Genomic DNA, 19,590 nt, shown 5'->3' on the forward strand with positions numbered 1-19,590 from the left:
TTGTATATAATACAATTATTTACAAACACAAACCACTCTGCAAAAGATGGAAATTCATCATAGTGCTGTACTTCCCTTAAATCTAGGTTTGTTTGGTGCAATTTTTGGGAAAAAAAATACAACATCATGGATGCCATGGGCAATATTGACTTTGCTTAACAAGAATTAACTGATAAATGCGAAGTGTGGAAGAAGTTATGGCTCTAAATATCCAAGAATTCTCAACGAGAAGAACCCATTGTTGTATCTTTATGTTGACCAAATTGCCAATTTAATTGATACAGCAAGACTAGGAGATGTAGACGAGCAGGATATTGAGGAGTTACTGCAAGTTTCTGGTGAGAGCCCTGGAATGCATCCCCTGCCTTAAGCGGGGTCTTACTGTACTTTTTAAAAATACAAAATAAAACGATTTTAAAAAATTAATTAATCTTTTAAATTTGACAGATGTACTGAACATATAAATTCACATTTATTAACTTGTTTGATGATGGCAATGGTATTTGGTAAGCATGTATGAATAAAAATAGTAAATATATTTGTACACAAACAAATTAGTTTAATAAAAATGTATGCAATATACGAATATATTGAGTAATACCATATTTACTCTCATATAAGATGGCCTCGCAAATAGGATGAGGTGTGACTTTAAAGATCAAAATAAAGAAAATTACATTTATTAATACAATTCTGCTTAAAAAATTTTTAAATCAGATTTTTTATGATGTATATAGTATTAAATAAATGTAATGCGATTGTCAATGATTTTTCAGTTATGTCTTTTACTAAGTAAATTATTACAAATAATTCTCTAATAGAAGAAAAAGCAGTACATAAGTTAAATTTGATAGCTAGAAACTTTAATGGAGTTAGCATTAAATTTAGATTATTTTTGTCATCATATTTCTAATCTACAGGATGATCCAAAAGTCAGTTAATGTTTTAAAAATCATTTTAAGAATAGTTAAAACCAGTTTTAAACATAATTAATGAATGATTATTCTTAATAATTAGTTTTTAAAATAATCTTAAAAATATATTATGGTTAACTAACTTTTGATTGGTTGACTTTTTATGAACTAACTTTTGGACATCATATATATCTTGAATGATAAATATCTTTTAAAAAATTCATAATTTCAGAATCACACAAAAGAATGTCTAATTAAATTACTTAGAAGCTCCTCTACTTATGAACTGGATAGGTTTTCAAGGTTTTATTATAAGTTGAAAACTAACCCAGAAAGTTTATTTGTACACAGAATAACAATTTATTGTTAGTGTTTGATCCTTTGGTGTACTTAATAGAATTTGTTATGCTTATTTACCCATTCTCTACTGCTTAGTAGCGGGTGTTTCAAATGTAGTTTATTTTGCCTAACACACTTAGTTTTATGATGTCCAGTTTAGTTTCCACAGTAATAGAGTGATGTTTCTTGCATTTATTTCCATTGCTAGATTTACTATTGTGTTTTGGAGACATTTTGAAGCACTAAACATGGATGTTTATAAAAATTGCAAATAATAGTGAAAAATGCTGTTACTTCGATGACTTTAACACCACCTCGCAAGCTACACTAAAATGTCAAAATTTGTGTGAAAACAAAAAATTGATGATACCCAATAGAAATAAACCCACAATAATTAATATATAATATAAATATATAATACATTTATTAAAAATGTATTATATATAACTGACAAAAGACTAACTTCTCTTGCCACTCGTGGAAGGGCATTGAACTTTAGAATCGTGCAAAATTTAAATTTTATACTTATGGTTATATTGTTTGTAAGTTGAATGTTCATAAGTAGGTTGTTACCTGTATGTTTATAGGTGGCATTCTATTTCAAACAATATTTTAAGATGATGAATCGATTTATATGTATGGATTGATAAGTGTAAAAATTTCATAAATTGTAAGATTTAATTTTTCATATTTTTAGGCATCCTCGATGAGTGAAATTAAAAAGGCTTATCGTAGATTAAGTTTGATATATCATCCAGATAAAGAAACAGGAGATGAGAAAAAGTTTATGATGATTGCTAAAGCTTATGCAGCGTATGTACATTGGATATAATTTAATTTATCAATAAAAATATTTCAATAATATTTAAATCAGTAATTTTTTACTTAATAATAACTAAAAATCTGCTTTATTGCAAATATTTTAGTTTGACAGATGATGAAGCTCGAAAGAATTGGGAAATGTATGGCAATCCAGATGGACCCGGAGGTTGGCTTATTTTATTGCATAATTATCATTTTTACTGTTATAATTCTAGTTGCAGTTTATATATGTGTGTTATTATTTTAGGTAACATAACAAATGATAATTCCTCCAAATAAAATAACATTGATGGTAAATTCTTTAGTGACTGAATAATTAAAATTTATTTAAATGTTTAATTAACATTTTAAACAGATTCTGCATGTACAAATCATGAATAAGATAAGAGAAATGATGGGTTAACCAGATGTTCTTTTAACAATCTATTTTTAAAAAAATTAATTAAATCAGAAATTTTTAAAATTACATTGTTATAGTTTAATATGAAAAATTTTAAAAAGTGTGATAAAGATCTGAATGAGAAACTTCAAATTACAAATACTGATAGATTTAAAAACAAATACTATTATATTTGGTTTAATGCAAAAATAACATGAAAAAGTACAAATATTTAAGTTTTTAAGCAAGTAGGTTAAAAACTGAAACAATTAAATATTGGATTGTTCGGAAAGTAATTTCGTTTTTTCCATAGAAAAATAAACGCAATATTCTTATAATACATAACTATTTTATTGAATTATATATTGACCATTTTGGTCAAATACCTGTTGTCATTGTTTCTGGTAGTAGCATGATTTCACATTCATAAAAGTTTTGATCGTTGTTTACAAAAAACTGATCCAAGTGATTTTTGACATTGTCATTTCAAGTAAATGTCTTTCTTACAGTTAAAAAAAATTGTATAGACCGGAACAAGTAATAATCTGAGTGTGCCCAATCTGGCAAATATCGTTGGTGTGATAACACATCCCATCTAAGCTATAACAGTTTCTGACGAGTTACCAAAGTTGTGCAAAATTTGGCATTATCATGGTAAAACACTACACTTTGTTTGTTGATCAATTCTGGCCTTTTCTGTTTAATGATATTACTCAGTTTGTTTACTCGATGGCAGTACACTTTCGAACCAATTGTTAAATTGTCTGGTAAAAGCTCAAAAAAAAATTTCTTTAAAATCCCACCATAGAGAGCATCTCCCTTTAATAACATGTGGAACCCATATATCGAGCTTTGAAACAAAACTAATTCGTTTTAAGTAATAATAAACAGTTCAACTTAACAGATTTAATCTTAGTGCTTTCACATGTTGTTATATGGCAGATTGCTTCAATCAGTACCTTTATTTTGTATTCATTGGCTTCAAATGGCCATCCAGAATGTGGTGTATCTTCGATATTAAAATTGCCAGAACGCAATTTTGTAAACCAGTTTTGGCACTGTCTTTCTCTCAACACATCTTCTTCAAACATATACCACAAGTTTTTTCTTGTTTGAACAGCATTTTGATTTTTTAGTTATAAAAAAGCAAAATATGCCAAAAATGATGCTTTTGATTTTCCAAATTTGATGGGTCACCGAAAAAAAACAATTGTACAGAATCAAACAAAATTTTTTACAAATAAGCCTTAAAATGTCAGCTGTCAAAGTATATAATGAAAATGTGGTTTAAAATAAAATTAGCTGGTAAAAATACATCTAATTCCTCTAGTAATAAAAAAACAAAATTACTTTCCGAACAACCACATACTTATTGCATCTCTACTATGTTTAACATGTTCTCAATGAAGATCTATATTGTGTTAATCATTGAAAACTTTTATTTGTTTATATATATAGTATGAAATATTGGCATTTTCATTCTAAATTTAAATCATATTTTGCTATGACACTTTTCAAAATTTTTTTTCTGTAAAGCTGATACAAATGCTAAGACATTTGTATTAACTTTATAGAAAACTTTAGTAATAATGATCACAGTCAATTTCTCAAGAATAGTTAGAAATACAACATTCACTAGTATTTATTCTATTGAATTTTAGTCTTTATATCACTTATAATAAATTTTCCATCTCATTTCAATTATTACTAAGATGTTTAATTTTTTTGTGTGTTTACAAAATTACAAAAATTTTAATATTTTTCAATAAGTCTATCTAATTATTAAAAATATTTTGGAAAGTTATAAAAGAAAATTTGTAAAACTTTTTTTTTTTCTTTAAAATAAATAATACTTTTAGCAAATAAATTACTTGTAACAAATATATAGATTCAGATTCTAATAATAGTTTATTTAGTCAGTTGACAGTTGAAATTAGATATATTCTTATGCATTAGTTGGAAAAAGTCAATGAAATGAATAAATTATTAATCTTTCAGCAACTTCATTTGGTATTGCTCTGCCTTCTTGGATTGTTGAGAAAGAGAATTCTGTTTGGGTAATTTATTTTTGAATTCTTCATAGATTTAAATAAGAAATTAATATTAAGGAAAAAATCTTACTTTTACAATATTGAATAATTAAAATTATTATTATTATTATTATGTTGGGTTAAGTGAGATATACTCGGTTAACACCGGTAGCTGTGTACTATGCCGGACCAAAGTCAAGGCATAGTACACAATAGTAACCAAAACAGAAATTAAAGAAGTGTATCAGTGTGTGTGTCTGTATTCAGGAATTTTCTCACAATATGACATGTATTCAATATAGTGGCCTTCTGTAGTGTGATGTATGTCTTTCTATTCAATTCTAATGTGCCCAGGCTTTTGTGTAGTGTGTGTGGTATGACACCTGTAGAGGAGAGAACAACAGGTACAATAAGCACCCTATCCATCCTCCACAGATGCCTTATTTCCTGGGCAAGTTCTGTGTACTTGCTAATTTTTTCAGTGCATGCATTTTGTATATTGTGAGTGTTTGGAATGGATATGTCTATAATGTATGTGATTTTATTGTGTTTGTCAATGAGTGTGATGTCTGGTCTGTTGTGGTAAATTGTTTTATCTGTGATTATGGCTCTGTCGTAGTACATTTTGTGCGTGTTGTTTTCCAATACTGTCTGTGGAATGTATTTGTAGTATGGTTCGTGGATGTCTACTAATTTGTGTTTCTTTGCAAGCTCTTGGTGTATTATATTTGCTACTTGATTATGTCTGTGTAAATAATCCGTCTGTGCCAAGAGCTTGCAACCAGAGGTGATGTGTTGTATAGTTTCTGGCATGATGTGACATTTTCTGCATGTGTCATTTGTGAGTGTTGCATCTTTGAGTATGTGTTTTCTGTAGTTTTTAGTATTTATGACCTGATCCTGTATGGCAATCATGAATCCTTCCGTCTCCCCAAAGAGGCATCCCCGAGCTAACCAGCTGTTTGACGCAGTTTTGTCAACAAAATCCTGGGCCAGGTCATAAGGATGCCTGCCATGGAGTGCCTTTCGAGCCCACGATTGCTTAATGGTGTCTATGCTTTTTATATGTTGTGTTGTGTCCATATGATGTGAGTGTAAGTTTAATGGTGTGTTATTCGAATCTGCTAGAGTTACTGCTTTATGTAATTGTGATGTTTCTTGTTTCTTGTAGAAAAACTCTCGCAGTGACTGTATTTGTTTGTAGTGAAGGTTAACTATGTCAATCAGGCCATGTCCGCCATCTTTACATGGAAGGGTTAATCTTTCTGTGGCGGATTTAGGATGATGTTGTTTATGCTTAGTAAGTGTAGTTCTTGTTTTCCTTTGGAGTTGCTCAAGATCTGTGTGAGTCCAATGTATAACTCCAAAAGAATATGTGAGTACTGGAATGACATATGTGTTTATTGCTTTGACTGTGTGTTTTGCATTTAACTGTGTTTTGAGAATAGCATTTAACCTACTTTGGTATTCTTTAATTAATCTTTGCTTTATTTGTGTATGTTCTGTCAGTTTGGCCCTGTTGGAATCCTAAATACTTGTAGAACTCGCCCTCTTCCATGGATTCAATAATGTCTCCATTTCCAAGTGCAAAATCTTCTTTCTTCAGGATTCCTTTTTCTATGTGAACTGTTTTGCATTTATCTAGGCCAAATTCCATTTGTATGTCCTTGGTGTATGAATGTGTGATTTGTAGGAGTTGATGAAGTTGTTTTTGTGTGGATGCATAAAGTTTTATGTCATCCATGTACATGAGATGTGACAGTGTAAACTGTGTTGTTTTTTCGTGTCTGATATTGTAACCATATTGCGTGTTGTTTAACATGTTGGATAATGGGTTCAGGGCTAAGCAGAACCAGAGAGGACTCAAGGAATCTCCTTGAAAAATTCCTCGCCTAATAAAAATTTGGTTTGTTTGTATGGAAGTGTTACTAACCCTGAGATGTAGTGTTGTTCTCCAGTGCTGCATAGTGTTTTGAAAGAATGCAATGAGTGATGGATGTATTTTGTACATGTGTAGAATATGTAGCAGCCAACTGTGTGGAACACTGTCGAATGCTTTTCTGTAGTCTATATATGCCATGTGTATGTTTCTGTGTTGTTTGTGTGCTTGCCGTAGAATGACTGAATCTATGAGTAACTGTTCTTTGCATCCCCTGTGGTTTCTACGACAACCTTTTTGTTGTTCTGTTAGAATGTCGTGTTCTTCAACATGTTTGTATATTTTGTTTGCAATACAGGATGTCAATAATTTGTAGAGTGTTGGAAGACATGTAATTGGTCTGTATTGTGTGGGGTCTGTGGTATTGTTGTTTTTAGGTTTCATGTAGGTGATGCCCTGGGTAAGAAAATTTGGCATGTCTTGTGGATTGATGATGATGTGTGTTAGATGTTTAGCTAGTTCCTGGTGCAGTGATGTAAACTTTTTGTACCAGAAATTGTGAATGTTGTCTACACCAGGTGTCTTCCAGTTGTGTGTTCTGTTAACAGTGTATTGGAAATCATGTATGTTTATTTCAGCACAGGGCATAGTTGGTATGTTGTGCAAGTTTCTGTTCTCTCTCCTCGATCCAGCCTGCATCAGCATTGTGCATGACAGCACTGGACCAAAGAGAAGACCAATATGTTGTGAGTTCATCTTCTGTTGGTGTGCCACTGTGCTGTGTATCAGTGTTTGCTTTGTTATTAATTTGTTTGTAAAAGAGTTTTTCGTTGTTTGTAAATAATTTATTTTGTTGTTTTCGTAGTGTACATGTTTTGTATCGTTTGAGTCTACGTGCTTTGGCAGCAAGTTTTTGTTTTAGTGTATCAATGTATTCTGTAATGCGTGTGTTGTGATGTTCATGTTTTGTGTGTGTTTTTATTTTCTTGAAAATGTTTTTGAGCTGTTTCCTTAATTTGGGTGTTATGTTGTATTTAGTGTATTGTGTCAGCCTGCCTAATTGCTGTCTAATGTCATTTATTTGTGTTTCTATTCTTCTCTGCCAGGCAGGCTTGTGATAGAATTGTGTTTTCTGTGTATTTGTCTGTGACTGTACTTTCAGTCCATGGTGTGTCACTACTGTGACTGCCCCAGCATAAACTAATGTATGAATGTCTGCGAGTGTAGAAATTGAATGAATGTAGTGTGGTAGTAAGTAAGTGTTTACATAATTTAGTGTTTTTCCTACTTCCTTTGACGTGTTGATTTTTGGTATTCGTGGTCGTTGTGTGGGATCTGTATCTGTATATTTAGTGAGTGTTTCCTGAAATATAAGTGAGAGCGTATTAACTAAATCCAAGTCTATGTTATCAGTGATGGATGAGGAAGTGTCTGTAGTATCATTAGTGGTAATTGTTGTATGTGTGTTATTATCAATGCTTGTTGCTGGATTATCCTGACAGGTTACATGATCTTCATTAATGTTAGATGTTTCTGTCTGTTGATGTATTTGATCAGCAACCTGTTGTTTGATAAGTTCAAGTGTTGTTTGTGAGATAAGGTTGTTGTGTATAATTGTTCTTTTTTGATCAACAACCCTTTGTTCGGTAACAGTGAGGTGAGGATATTGTTGTGTGAATTTATGGTGTAGTTGTTGTCTGTATGCTGTCATGTTTGTTTCGAGTTTTGTGATGGTGTAATAATTATGGATGATAAACTCGTTCATTTCTACTGTCCATTTCATCCGTTGGCGTGGTTTTCCAGCCTTTGTGGTCTGTGGATGCATTGCCACAGAAACACCAAGGCTGGGTTGATTCCTCACATCTGTTGAGGGCATTGCAGTAGCCATGCTTGGGCCGGTGCTGCTTTCGCCACCGGTAACCAAGGGAGACTGTGGCCTATTTTTCGAACGTGAGCCTCTGCCTAACCCACGAACGCGGACCTTGTTAACCCGGGCGACGTCCGAGCCGGTATCACATTTAGATCTGGTTACTACCATGATGCATATCTCCACAGAATGTGGGTGTGTGGTCACTCTTAGCTTCATTTCTCCCCATAGACCTTACTGGCATGCGTGTCCCTACCAGGAGCTTGTGCTCCAGCCTGCATTGCCTTATGGATCAGTAAAATTACTGGGCTCTCCCACCACGACCAGGTGGTGACCCTGGGAGAGTTATTATTATTATTATTATTATTCTATGCTTGCTTTTGTCTTTTTGTGTCAATATAATAATAAATTGTTTTAAAAAATTTTAATAGGTTTTAGGATTGTATGCGTTAGTCTTCATGGTTGCTCTACCTGTAGCAGTGGTATGTATTTATTAATATAGTTCTTTTTATAAATTGCCTTTTTAATTATTTTGCGTTTTTGGAGTCCAGTCTTAAATACATTATTTGAATTAGGATGCTCCAAAGATGTTGATTATTCTCTGAATAGTAGAGAAATGCTTTCAACATACATAAAAGGCAGCATACATTAAAAATAAGATGACAAACAAGCTGAGAAAATGGAATGGTTCATGCTGGGATACTAAATGACTTCCAGTGAGGAAGTTTTATAGATTGCCACCTTTCAGGCAGGAAACCTGTTGCAACTATCTAGATCAACTTTACAAAATGTTCTAATGAATGGAAATGTTATGATGTTTCAACAGTACCATCATGGTTTGGCAGACTACATACATTCAAGTATCTGGACGTTGAGTATTGATGTGTATAGTTCATAAAAACTTTGCAATACAAAAATTGATTGTAAAATTAAAAAATCTTTAGATATGTTATTAGTTCAAGGATTTTCCATAGAGAATTGAAAAGTCATTGTTTTTCAGTCAAATGCTATTTACAAACAATTGATCTCCAATATTAATACATGACTCTTTAGTGATGTAAGGCACATAACCAGTGATTGTAGATTACTGGAAATGTTCTGCGAAGTGATAATCATACAGTATTCAGTACTCAAATGAAGAGTATGAGTGTAAAGAAGGTTATGTGAAAATTTCCAGTGAGCAACTATCAAGTTTAGTAGTAGTGGAATTATGACATGGGACATGTTTCAGGATTTGGCTTAATCTGCTTGTTCCTTTGACTGGAGCACACAATATGGAGGGATATTGTGATATTGTAACATTCTGGTTTTTATACTTTTTATTTAATAATAATTATTTTGAAATAGATCATTTCTTTACCAATACAATCATGTTACTGTTTATAAAGTACAGTCTGTAAAAAGATGGTTTGAAAGACAATGACATTTAAGAACTGAACAACTCTAATTATTAAGGGAAAAAATATTTTCATAATTGAAAATCTAAACAACACAAACAATGTTCAAGTCTTTTAAATCTTTAAATTCTTTTCACTCCATTCAGGAACTATAAACAGTAAGCAACTTGAAGCAAAAAAAACATTGAAGTGAACTCACTCAGCAAAATTAAATTAGAAAACAACCAAACACCTTAAGTTGCTGAGAAAAATTTAATAAATAACAAACGTTTTCAGCCAAATCTGTTGGCCATCATCAGGTTAAACAAATTCGAATGCAAACACAAAATGGAACAAAAAATTTAAATACAAATAAATAAAATAACGGATAAAATATACATATAAGAAAGTAAAAATTAAATATAAATAACAAAAATATATAAAAAATATGTATAGGTTAAATAATAAACTACACGAAACTCTAATAAATGCAAGAAGTGCATTTATCAATAAATTATACGAAATTCTGACAAATACAAGATATGCAGTGATAACAAAATCAAGGCATTAAATTAAGAGCTATCAAACCTCTTAATTAAATATTTCCATGCCGAAGGCAACCCTTCGGCATCCCTGGCATTAATGCAGGCATTATGTAATCTGCTCTTAAATATTTCAATTTTTTCGGCGCAAAACGCTAAAGTCGGTGAGTGTACAGGTTTAATGATGTCTGCTTCACCCCACTTGACTACCGAGCCTTCAACCTGTGCCATCTGAGATAGAATTGTGGCGTTAGATCTTTTGCTGATGTTGTATTTGTGCTCCCTCAATCTGATCCCTAAGCTTCTATTAGTAACTCCAATGTAGTTTTTATTAATGCCTAGTTCTTGGTTTTCATAAGGAATTTTGTACACTCCAGCCATTCTTTCTTTATCAATACGGTCTTTGTCGTTCCTTAATAATTTGTACAAGTTGGGAGCCCTCTTGAAAATTAACTTGGTATTTTTGCGAGCTGAGATTTCCTTCATGATAGCTTCTTTCTTTCTGTCATACGTGAACTTTGTGAATTTGCGGAAATCCCTTCCTTGAGCTTTTGTTTTGTTATTCTTGTAGTTTTTGATTAGTGTGGTTATCATATCCGCCCTGTACCCTAGAGTTCTAGCGATATGCGATATCCTGTAGATTTCTTTTTGTCTATCAACCACACTACTGCAGTAGAGAAAAGCCCTGCGAACAAGGGCACGGAAAGCAGCCATTTTGTATAGGTAAGGATCATTCGAACCGATGGATGACCAAGCGCTTTTTTCTTGACAAGAATTACATAGGTTTCTCACCTCTCAGCTCGAAAATAACGTATATGTGGCAAAGGATCCAGGGATGTGGTTAATGAGATACGATCTAATTTTAATGGATAATGAGGTTGGAACCGTAATGGACTACGAGAGCTTATACCCCTCTATAAAAATTGAGTCATGCAAGGTAGCGCTTTTGGATTTCATGCACAGCAAAAGCCCAGGTTTGGCAAATTACAGTAATGATTTGATAGAGCTAGCTAACCTTGTCTGCTATGAATCTTTTTTCGCTTTTAATGGCCGTCAATACAAACAAAAAAGGGGAGTCCCAATGGGAAGTCCTATGTCAGGATTGTTGTGTGAACTTGTATTGAGAAGGTTAGAAAAGAGTGTTATTTGTGGCTTCATGAATGACATTATGTATTTTAAAAGATACGTAGACGATGTCCTTGTAATATGGAAAAATGACCGGAAAATCGAGGAATTTATTAATAGAATCAACAACAACGATGACGGCCTCATGCTAAAGATTGAACAGACGTGTTCCTCACGGATACATTTTTTAGACATTGACATCGAATTCAAGGAAGGACATTTGATTACTAAAGTGTACGTAAAACCAACGCATAGCCCTTTGTACATTCCATCGCGTTCGAATGATCCTTACCAATACAAAATGGCTGCTTTCCGTGCCCTTGTTCGCAGGGCTTTTCTCTACTGCAGTAGTGTGGTTGATAGACAAAAAGAAATCTACAGGATATCGCATATCGCTAGAACTCTAGGGTACAGGGCGGATATGATAACCACACTAATCAAAAACTACAAGAATAACAAAACAAAAGCTCAAGGAAGGGATTTCCGCAAATTCACAAAGTTCACGTATGACAGAAAGAAAGAAGCTATCATGAAGGAAATCTCAGCTCGCAAAAATACCAAGTTAATTTTCAAGAGGGCTCCCAACTTGTACAAATTATTAAGGAACGACAAAGACCGTATTGATAAAGAAAGAATGGCTGGAGTGTACAAAATTCCTTATGAAAACCAAGAACTAGGCATTAATAAAAACTACATTGGAGTTACTAATAGAAGCTTAGGGATCAGATTGAGGGAGCACAAATACAACATCAGCAAAAGATCTAACGCCACAATTCTATCTCAGATGGCACAGGTTGAAGGCTCGGTAGTCAAGTGGGGTGAAGCAGACATCATTAAACCTGTACACTCACCGACTTTAGCGTTTTGCGCCGAAAAAATTGAAATATTTAAGAGCAGATTACATAATGCCTGCATTAATGCCAGGGATGCCGAAGGGTTGCCTTCGGCATGGAAATATTTAATTAAGAGGTTTGATAGCTCTTAATTTAATGCCTTGATTTTGTTATCACTGCATATCTTGTATTTGTCAGAATTTCGTATAATTTATTGATAAATGCACTTCTTGCATTTATTAGAGTTTCGTGTAGTTTATTATTTAACCTATACATATTTTTTATATATTTTTGTTATTTATATTTAATTTTTACTTTCTTATATGTATATTTTATCCGTTAATTTATTTATTTGTATCTAAACAACACAAACAATGTTCAAGTCTTTTAAATCTTTAAATTCTTTTCACTCCATTCAGGAACTATAAACAGTAAGCAACTTGAAGCAAAAAAAACTTCTTAAAATTGACACAAACACTTAAAATATTACACATTAAAAATGATCTAAATGTCGACCTTCTGTTGTAGGCTTTGACATCTACAAACATTTCAAAAATATTTTTCACAACAGCATCCATGTCATATAATTGCACTTAAACTGAAAGTTCTCTGGTGGATTTTTTGGGGAAAATCGCAAGTCATTTAAGAAGTTTTTTTTTCTTGCTTTTGCTTTACGTCAGCTACTGTTTATAGTTTCCGAATGGAGTGAAAAGGATTTAATGGACTCAAACATTGTTCGTATTGTCTAGATTTTCAATTATAAAACTATTTTTTCTCGAATTAAAATAATCCTGGGCTTATGTATATTCTAATTATTAAATTAGCCTTATTTTAGCCAGACAATACAGCAGAACATTTGGTATGATATTTCATTTTGCACCAGAGTTTACACAAATTAAGTACATATCAAAATAGCCAGCTAAATGATTTTTTATGAAGTTTCCACACATTATTGCAATAAAATAGAAAATATTTGAAAAACAGCACAGAGAACAGAAATGATGAAATTATTAAAGCAGTACAGTAATTGATCCTTGTCATAAGCTGTCAACAGGCTATGGTTAGGATGCCCAATGCTTTAAAAAATTTCCAAACAGTACAAAATCCAAGCAACTATTCATATGGATTTTTCTCGATGTTCAGAAGCCACTAGTAAATAATCATATGTCAGACAAAACACAGCAGATTTTTAAAGTTTCATTTAGACCTACAACTCACTAGTAAAGGATTTAAAAAAAAAAAATTATTAGTATGTGGATCCATTAGACATCTTGATTTCAGTATAATTATTAATTTTAAATGAATATTGTTATATTCAATTATCAGAAATTAATAAAAATAGTAAAATGTTTTAATAATACTCTATTATTTTAAGTTTGTAATTTACTAACTTTAATGTTGATAAATGTTGATTGTATTCTTCACAATGATGGTAAAGATACATACGAAGGCTATTTTTTAAATAAGGTCCGTTTTTTAATAAGAAAAATACTGTAAATATCATTAAAATATATTTTTTCCATATTCTACATACTTTTATCTACTTTTCTACATAATTTCCATTTTTGTTTAAACATTTGTCATACTGCTCAACAATTTTTTGAATTCCGACTTCAAAGAAATCTGCCGCCTGTGAAGAAGCCAAATGCATGACTGCAGTTTTCACTTCTTCATCGTCGTTGAACTGTTGACCACCTAGGAACTCCTTTAAGTATCGAAACAAGTGAAAATCACTGGGTGCAAGGTCTGGATTGTAAGGTGGATGATCTAGTTGTTCCCAACTGATTAGACCTTGTGTTTGTGCAGAAACATGTGGCCTTGCATTGTCATGGAGCAACATTACACTGGAAGACAGTAGACCACGCTGCTCGTTTTGTATGGCACGCCGGAGTTTTCTCAAAGTAACACAATATGTATCAGAATTGATTGTTGTGCCTCTTGGCATAAAAATCTACTAACAAAATCCCTTTCCTGTCCCAAAAGACGGTTGCCATGATCTTTCATGCTGAAATTGTCTGTTTGGCTTTCACTTTGGTTGGCGAAGATGTGTGTCGCCATTCCATTGACTGTTGCTTGGACTCAGGAGTCATGTGAGACACCAAAGTCTCATCTCCTGTAACGATGTGGTCCAGCAATTCATCTCCTTCCTGATCGTATTGAGTCAAAAACGATAAAGCACTGCCCAATCTTTTTGTTTTGTGATTGTCAGAAAGCAGTCTTGGAACTCACCGAGAACACGATAATTTCGATAATTCAGTTTCACTGAAACAATGGTATACAAAACTGATCTTGAAATCTGTGGAAATTCAGTTGATAACGTTGAAATCGTGAATCGTCGGTCCTCTCAAATTTTGTTATCTACATCACGAATCAAATCTTCAGAAATCAGAGAAGGTCGGCCAGGGTGTGGCTCATCATGCACATTAACTTGCCCATCCTTGAACATTCTTATCCATTTTCGAGCTTTACTGTCACTCATAGCATTATCACCGTAAACTTCACAAATCTGACGGTGAATTTCCGCTGCTGCCAAGTTTCTTGCACTCAAGAATCGAATAACAGATCGTATCTCACAGTTGGCGGGAGACTGAATTTTCTTAAACATTTTAAACTTCTACAGCTCAGCATACAGACAGACGATATGGCTGCAAATGGCGTCAAAACGCATGCCAAGCTTGCTCGGAGCAGAAGCGCATGCGTACTGCCGTGATTGTGCATTATTCTCACTCTCATTTACAAACGGACCTTATTTAAAAAATAGCTCTCGTATGTTATAACAGATTAAAAATTTATTTTTAAATTTAATTGTTTGCAGATATTAAATTTATTTAATGTCATACAATATTGTTGAATATTTAATTATTCAATTTTTTAAATTCAGATTCTAAATATACAAGTATCTTGAGAATTTGAAGTAAATCTTTAAATTGTCAGGATTATAAAAAAAAATTATCTACATATAAAATGAATAAATTAATTTTAATTAATGTTAAATTGCAAATATTAAATTTTTAATTCATTTCAAAGATTTAACATATATTAAAAAGTTTTTGAAATTGTTTAGGGAATATGGTGGTATCGATCTGTAAAATTTGGTGGGGATCAAGTTTTATTGGATACTACACAACTTTATTATTATTTCATACATAAAACTCCTTACATGGTCCTTAAAAGTAAGTAACTATTTTCTTTTGAAAGTGAATTGTTTTTTAGATTTTTATGTAGATTTTATTAAACTTTTATGATTTTCTTTTTGGTAAATATACATGTTATAGTTTATTGTTATAGTTCATTATATAAAAAAACTGTGTTAATATAAACAGGTTGCATTCTTTTACTTTATCTGGAATAAAAATAAATTTATCCAATGAAAATTTTATTATCAAACAGTCTTTTTAGATAGTGATATGTTAGAATATAATTAACATGTGCATGGAGTTATATATGCAGTGTTTATATATACTGTGTATAAACATGAATTTTTAATTACTTTTAAATTGTATTTGATAAATATTGTGGAATTATATCACTGGAACATTAAAAATTTAATATGAGAGATTTAAAACAGTTTATATGAACTGATACAATTTTATAAGTTAGCTTAATAGTAGTTATATTTTACATAATTTCAAAATAAAGCCAACAAAATTATATAATATTTTTTTGGAATATAATCAATTTGTTATATCACAATTGTTTTTAAAAAATTATCTGAAATCATATTTCATAAGAAAGCAAATGCATGTGTAAAATAATATAATTATACATTGTGTATGATTTTTATTTCAATCAACAGAAAATTTGATCTAAAACTTTTAAAATTAGCATTACAAAATAAAAATTTATTGGATTTAATCTTGAATATAAGATATTTAATAAAAATTCATTTTTGTAGGAGTGATAATGGTACTTGCTGCATCAATGGAATTTGAAAGGAGTCATAACAGTGAAATTATTGAAAGACCAAGTGATAATTTTGAAGTTCCGCAGGTAATTATAAAATCATTTTATGTTCTTCACACAATTTTATGAATATATTTAAAATACTAAATTTTTGAATATTTTTTATTTATAGCTTATCAAAGAGCTACCATTTTTAGGTGAAAAAAATAGAGAACGTCCTTTATGTTTTGGTTATAGTATCAAGGCCAGAGCATTGCTTCATGCTCATTTAAGTAGGATTAAATTACCACCTAATACATTGGATTTAGGTAAGTAAAATGAAACTATATTAACAAATTATTGCTAGATTTGAACAATTTAAAATTTTTGCTATTTAAATATGCAAACATTCTTTGAAGATGTCAGTCTTGAATGCTCTATTTTCTAGATATTCATAAATATATGGATTTATTAATCTTGCATAAAGTACTGGCAGAGAAGATGGATAATTTCTAGCTTTTTATGTAGTAGCATAAAAGAATAATGCTTTTTTTTAAAAAATCATTATTACAAGTAAATTTTCAGTAAATAAATTAATGACTAATTTATGAAAATTGATATTTTCTAAAATACTCTTGCTTACAAAATGAAAAGAATAAACTTTTAAACTTTGCAATGACAATGTTTATTTAGAGACATCTGGATTACCTCAATGAACTTCTTAACAAATTTTACTGAATTATGAATTATTTATTACTAGCAGATGATCCCGGCATTGCTTGGGCAGAAAGTAACTGCAGGGAAGATTAAGATTATTAGATTATAGTCAATCTTACCCATTTTCACCAGTGCAATAACTATGATAATTTACTTGAATAAAATGATTGATTTTAAATTCTAAAATCTAAGAAAACTTGTTTGGAACATTATATTTTTAATTTTTCGAATTTGGAATGAATTCAAATATTCGTTAAAATTTGTTTATTTTGAATTTATTGTTTTTGGGTTACCCAAACAGTGGAAATGATTAAAATATTTATTAATTTCCAAAATATATACTATATGTGCCACTATTTACTTTCCTTCTTTAGTTTTTACACTTTATACTGACTAAAACTAACTCTCTCCTCCTGTTTCCTGGGAGAGTTGAATTTTCAAAAATCCCTTCTTAATGTGCATTCTCATGACATACCCTACTAAAACGCAGGCAAAAACGCAAAAACCCGCATCTAAAATAGTATAGTAGAAGCTGAGTTCTTCAAGGTAATCCTTAACCCTCTACCTCTTCCCTGCTGGAGATTTTCAAAAATTCTTTATTAGGGTGCATTCTCATGGTGTACCCTACTAAAGTGCAGTTAAAAATAAAAAATTACATCTAAAATAGTACAGTAGAAGCTGTTTCTTAGAATAAACCTTAATCCTCTTCCCTGTGGGGGGGAATTTTGCAAAATCCCTTCTTAATGTACATTCTCATGACTATCCTGTGTACCAAATTTCAACTTTCAACTCCTAACTGTTTGGCTCTGTGCTTATTATCATCATCATCAACCCATCTCGATTATATTATAAGATGCTCCAAATATAGGGCATATGAGAACATTTAAAAAATGAGATAATCTTCAGTCAAAATTATGTTGTGATGAATTATATATTAATATATTTAAGAAAGCCACTCTAATGTGTTAATCATCATTTATTTTTGTGTTTGGACAAACAAAACTATTTATTATTGTAAATAATTATCCTTGAAATGTATTTTTATTCAAAATAGTCTAATTGTGATTTATTGATTTTTTTTTAACAATATCATACATAAATTTTAGAAGAGAGAATTGTTTTTTGTATTGATTTAAAGAATTGATAAATTCTGCTTTTGCAGTCTGTAGTAATACCCATTCTAACTTATGAATAACAATTATTATATACAACTTTAGTTGGAATTAGGAGATATATTTATAGTTTTAATTTTTATCCAATGAAATTAAAACATTCATTAATCATTACTGTGAGAGGTAACATTAAGATCCAAAATGTAAAATTCTTGTAAAACAAATCAATTGATCTTATATTATCTCTACATAAAAAAAAATTAGTTATTTTATATTTAATTTACAAAAAAATCAAACTAAAACATTATTCAAATGTTAAGAAATATGTAACATGGTTATCACATAGTGATTATTTGGGGAAAATAATTTTGTTTCTTGTTAAATATTGATGAGTATAATAAAATAATATGTGGAAGAGTTTGATTATTTTACCATTTTTGAATAATTAAATAATTTAAAATTTTATATAAAACTGAATATTAACGAGATAAAAAAAACTGATATTAACTTTATCTCATTAGTATTAATTACTTCTGATGTTAATAATTTTAAAAAGATTGATGTTGAATATATAATAAAAACAATGATTTCAGATCAATTTATATAATGCAAATTGATGAATTGTTACTTTAAATGACATGCCAAATTTACTGATAAAAAAATGTATAATGTTGTTCACAATAAACTGGTTTTCAATAAAACTTGTTTTTGTTAAGTAATAAAGTTTATTAAATTCAAAAAGCAATATTAATTTTCTTTGGAAGCATGAAATGTTTCTTCATGGTGAAACATTTATATCATGTCACAGAAAATTAATATTGCATACAAAATGTTTGTTTCATTTAAAAAGTATCTACTTTACACTTATTATTACAGTTGTTGTGCCTATTGTATTATATTGCTATTAATTAAAACATTGTGTTTTCAAACTTCACTGACATGTTCGAAGCATATGTTGTATTGATGATTCAAAATGAATTGCACTTGGCTCTTTTAAATGGTTAAGTGATGGATATCTTTGATATAATTTTTAGAAAGTTATTTTATAAAATCAATATTTTTCTAATTGTTATTTGTGAAATTTTATAAAAATCTTGCTGTATTTATAAATTCTATATATTAATTTCAAAACACCTTTTTCTGTTTCTAGCAAATTTTTGAATTAAATCAATCAGACTAACATTTTTGGCTATCTTAAATGGTCTTCTTCAGGTTAAGTATAAGGTATAGTTTAAGATAACTGAAAACGTTAGTCTGTTTAATTTAAAAATTTGTTAGAAAAAGAGAGAAAAATGTTTTGAAATATTGTATTTATAAATTTTGTAATTTAAGAATTTACTTTTAAATAAATGTGTGTGTATATATTTCAGATAGGCAGTATGTTATCAAAAAATGTCCATATCTTTTACAAGAATTTGTCCAGTGTGCTTCCCAACTTACAATGTTAGCTCTAGCTGGAAGAAGTAAGTTTACTTTTTTCATATTATTTTACATAAACACATAAAAATAAATGCATAAATTTTGAAACCATTTTACTTAAAACATTCTATATGGTAAATATTTTTTATTTACATATGAAAATGTACAAAATGTAATACAGTAGAGCATCGATTATCCGACTTAATTGGGGACGAGTTGGTCGGATAACCGAAAAGTATGAAAAAATACATTATTAGTATAGTGTATTAGGCCTGGTTTAAATACTAGCCTTCCTTTCATGGTCGAGCCAGTGCTGCCAGCTAAAACATGCAAAAATTTAACAAAAATAATATT

General features: G+C 30.6%; 1 protein-coding gene across 1 annotated transcript in view; it reads left to right on the forward strand.

Moving 5' to 3' along the window:
- The window catches only part of Sec63 (translocation protein Sec63), a 60,023-nt gene that overhangs the window by 24,123 nt on the left and 16,310 nt on the right, over positions 1–19,590 (forward strand). The window contains exons 4-11 of the mRNA XM_067275949.1: positions 1,951–2,066; positions 2,180–2,241; positions 4,453–4,511; positions 8,662–8,712; positions 15,171–15,279; positions 16,002–16,096; positions 16,182–16,317; positions 19,188–19,280. Coding sequence (XP_067132050.1) covers positions 1,951–2,066; positions 2,180–2,241; positions 4,453–4,511; positions 8,662–8,712; positions 15,171–15,279; positions 16,002–16,096; positions 16,182–16,317; positions 19,188–19,280 — 721 coding nt within the window. The remainder of the gene's footprint in view (positions 1–1,950; positions 2,067–2,179; positions 2,242–4,452; positions 4,512–8,661; positions 8,713–15,170; positions 15,280–16,001; positions 16,097–16,181; positions 16,318–19,187; positions 19,281–19,590) is intronic.

Source organism: Centruroides vittatus, unplaced genomic scaffold, assembly GCF_030686945.1.
Source record: "Centruroides vittatus isolate TY-2023 unplaced genomic scaffold, ASM3068694v2 contig_651, whole genome shotgun sequence".
NCBI classification, from domain to species: domain Eukaryota; kingdom Metazoa; phylum Arthropoda; class Arachnida; order Scorpiones; family Buthidae; genus Centruroides; species Centruroides vittatus.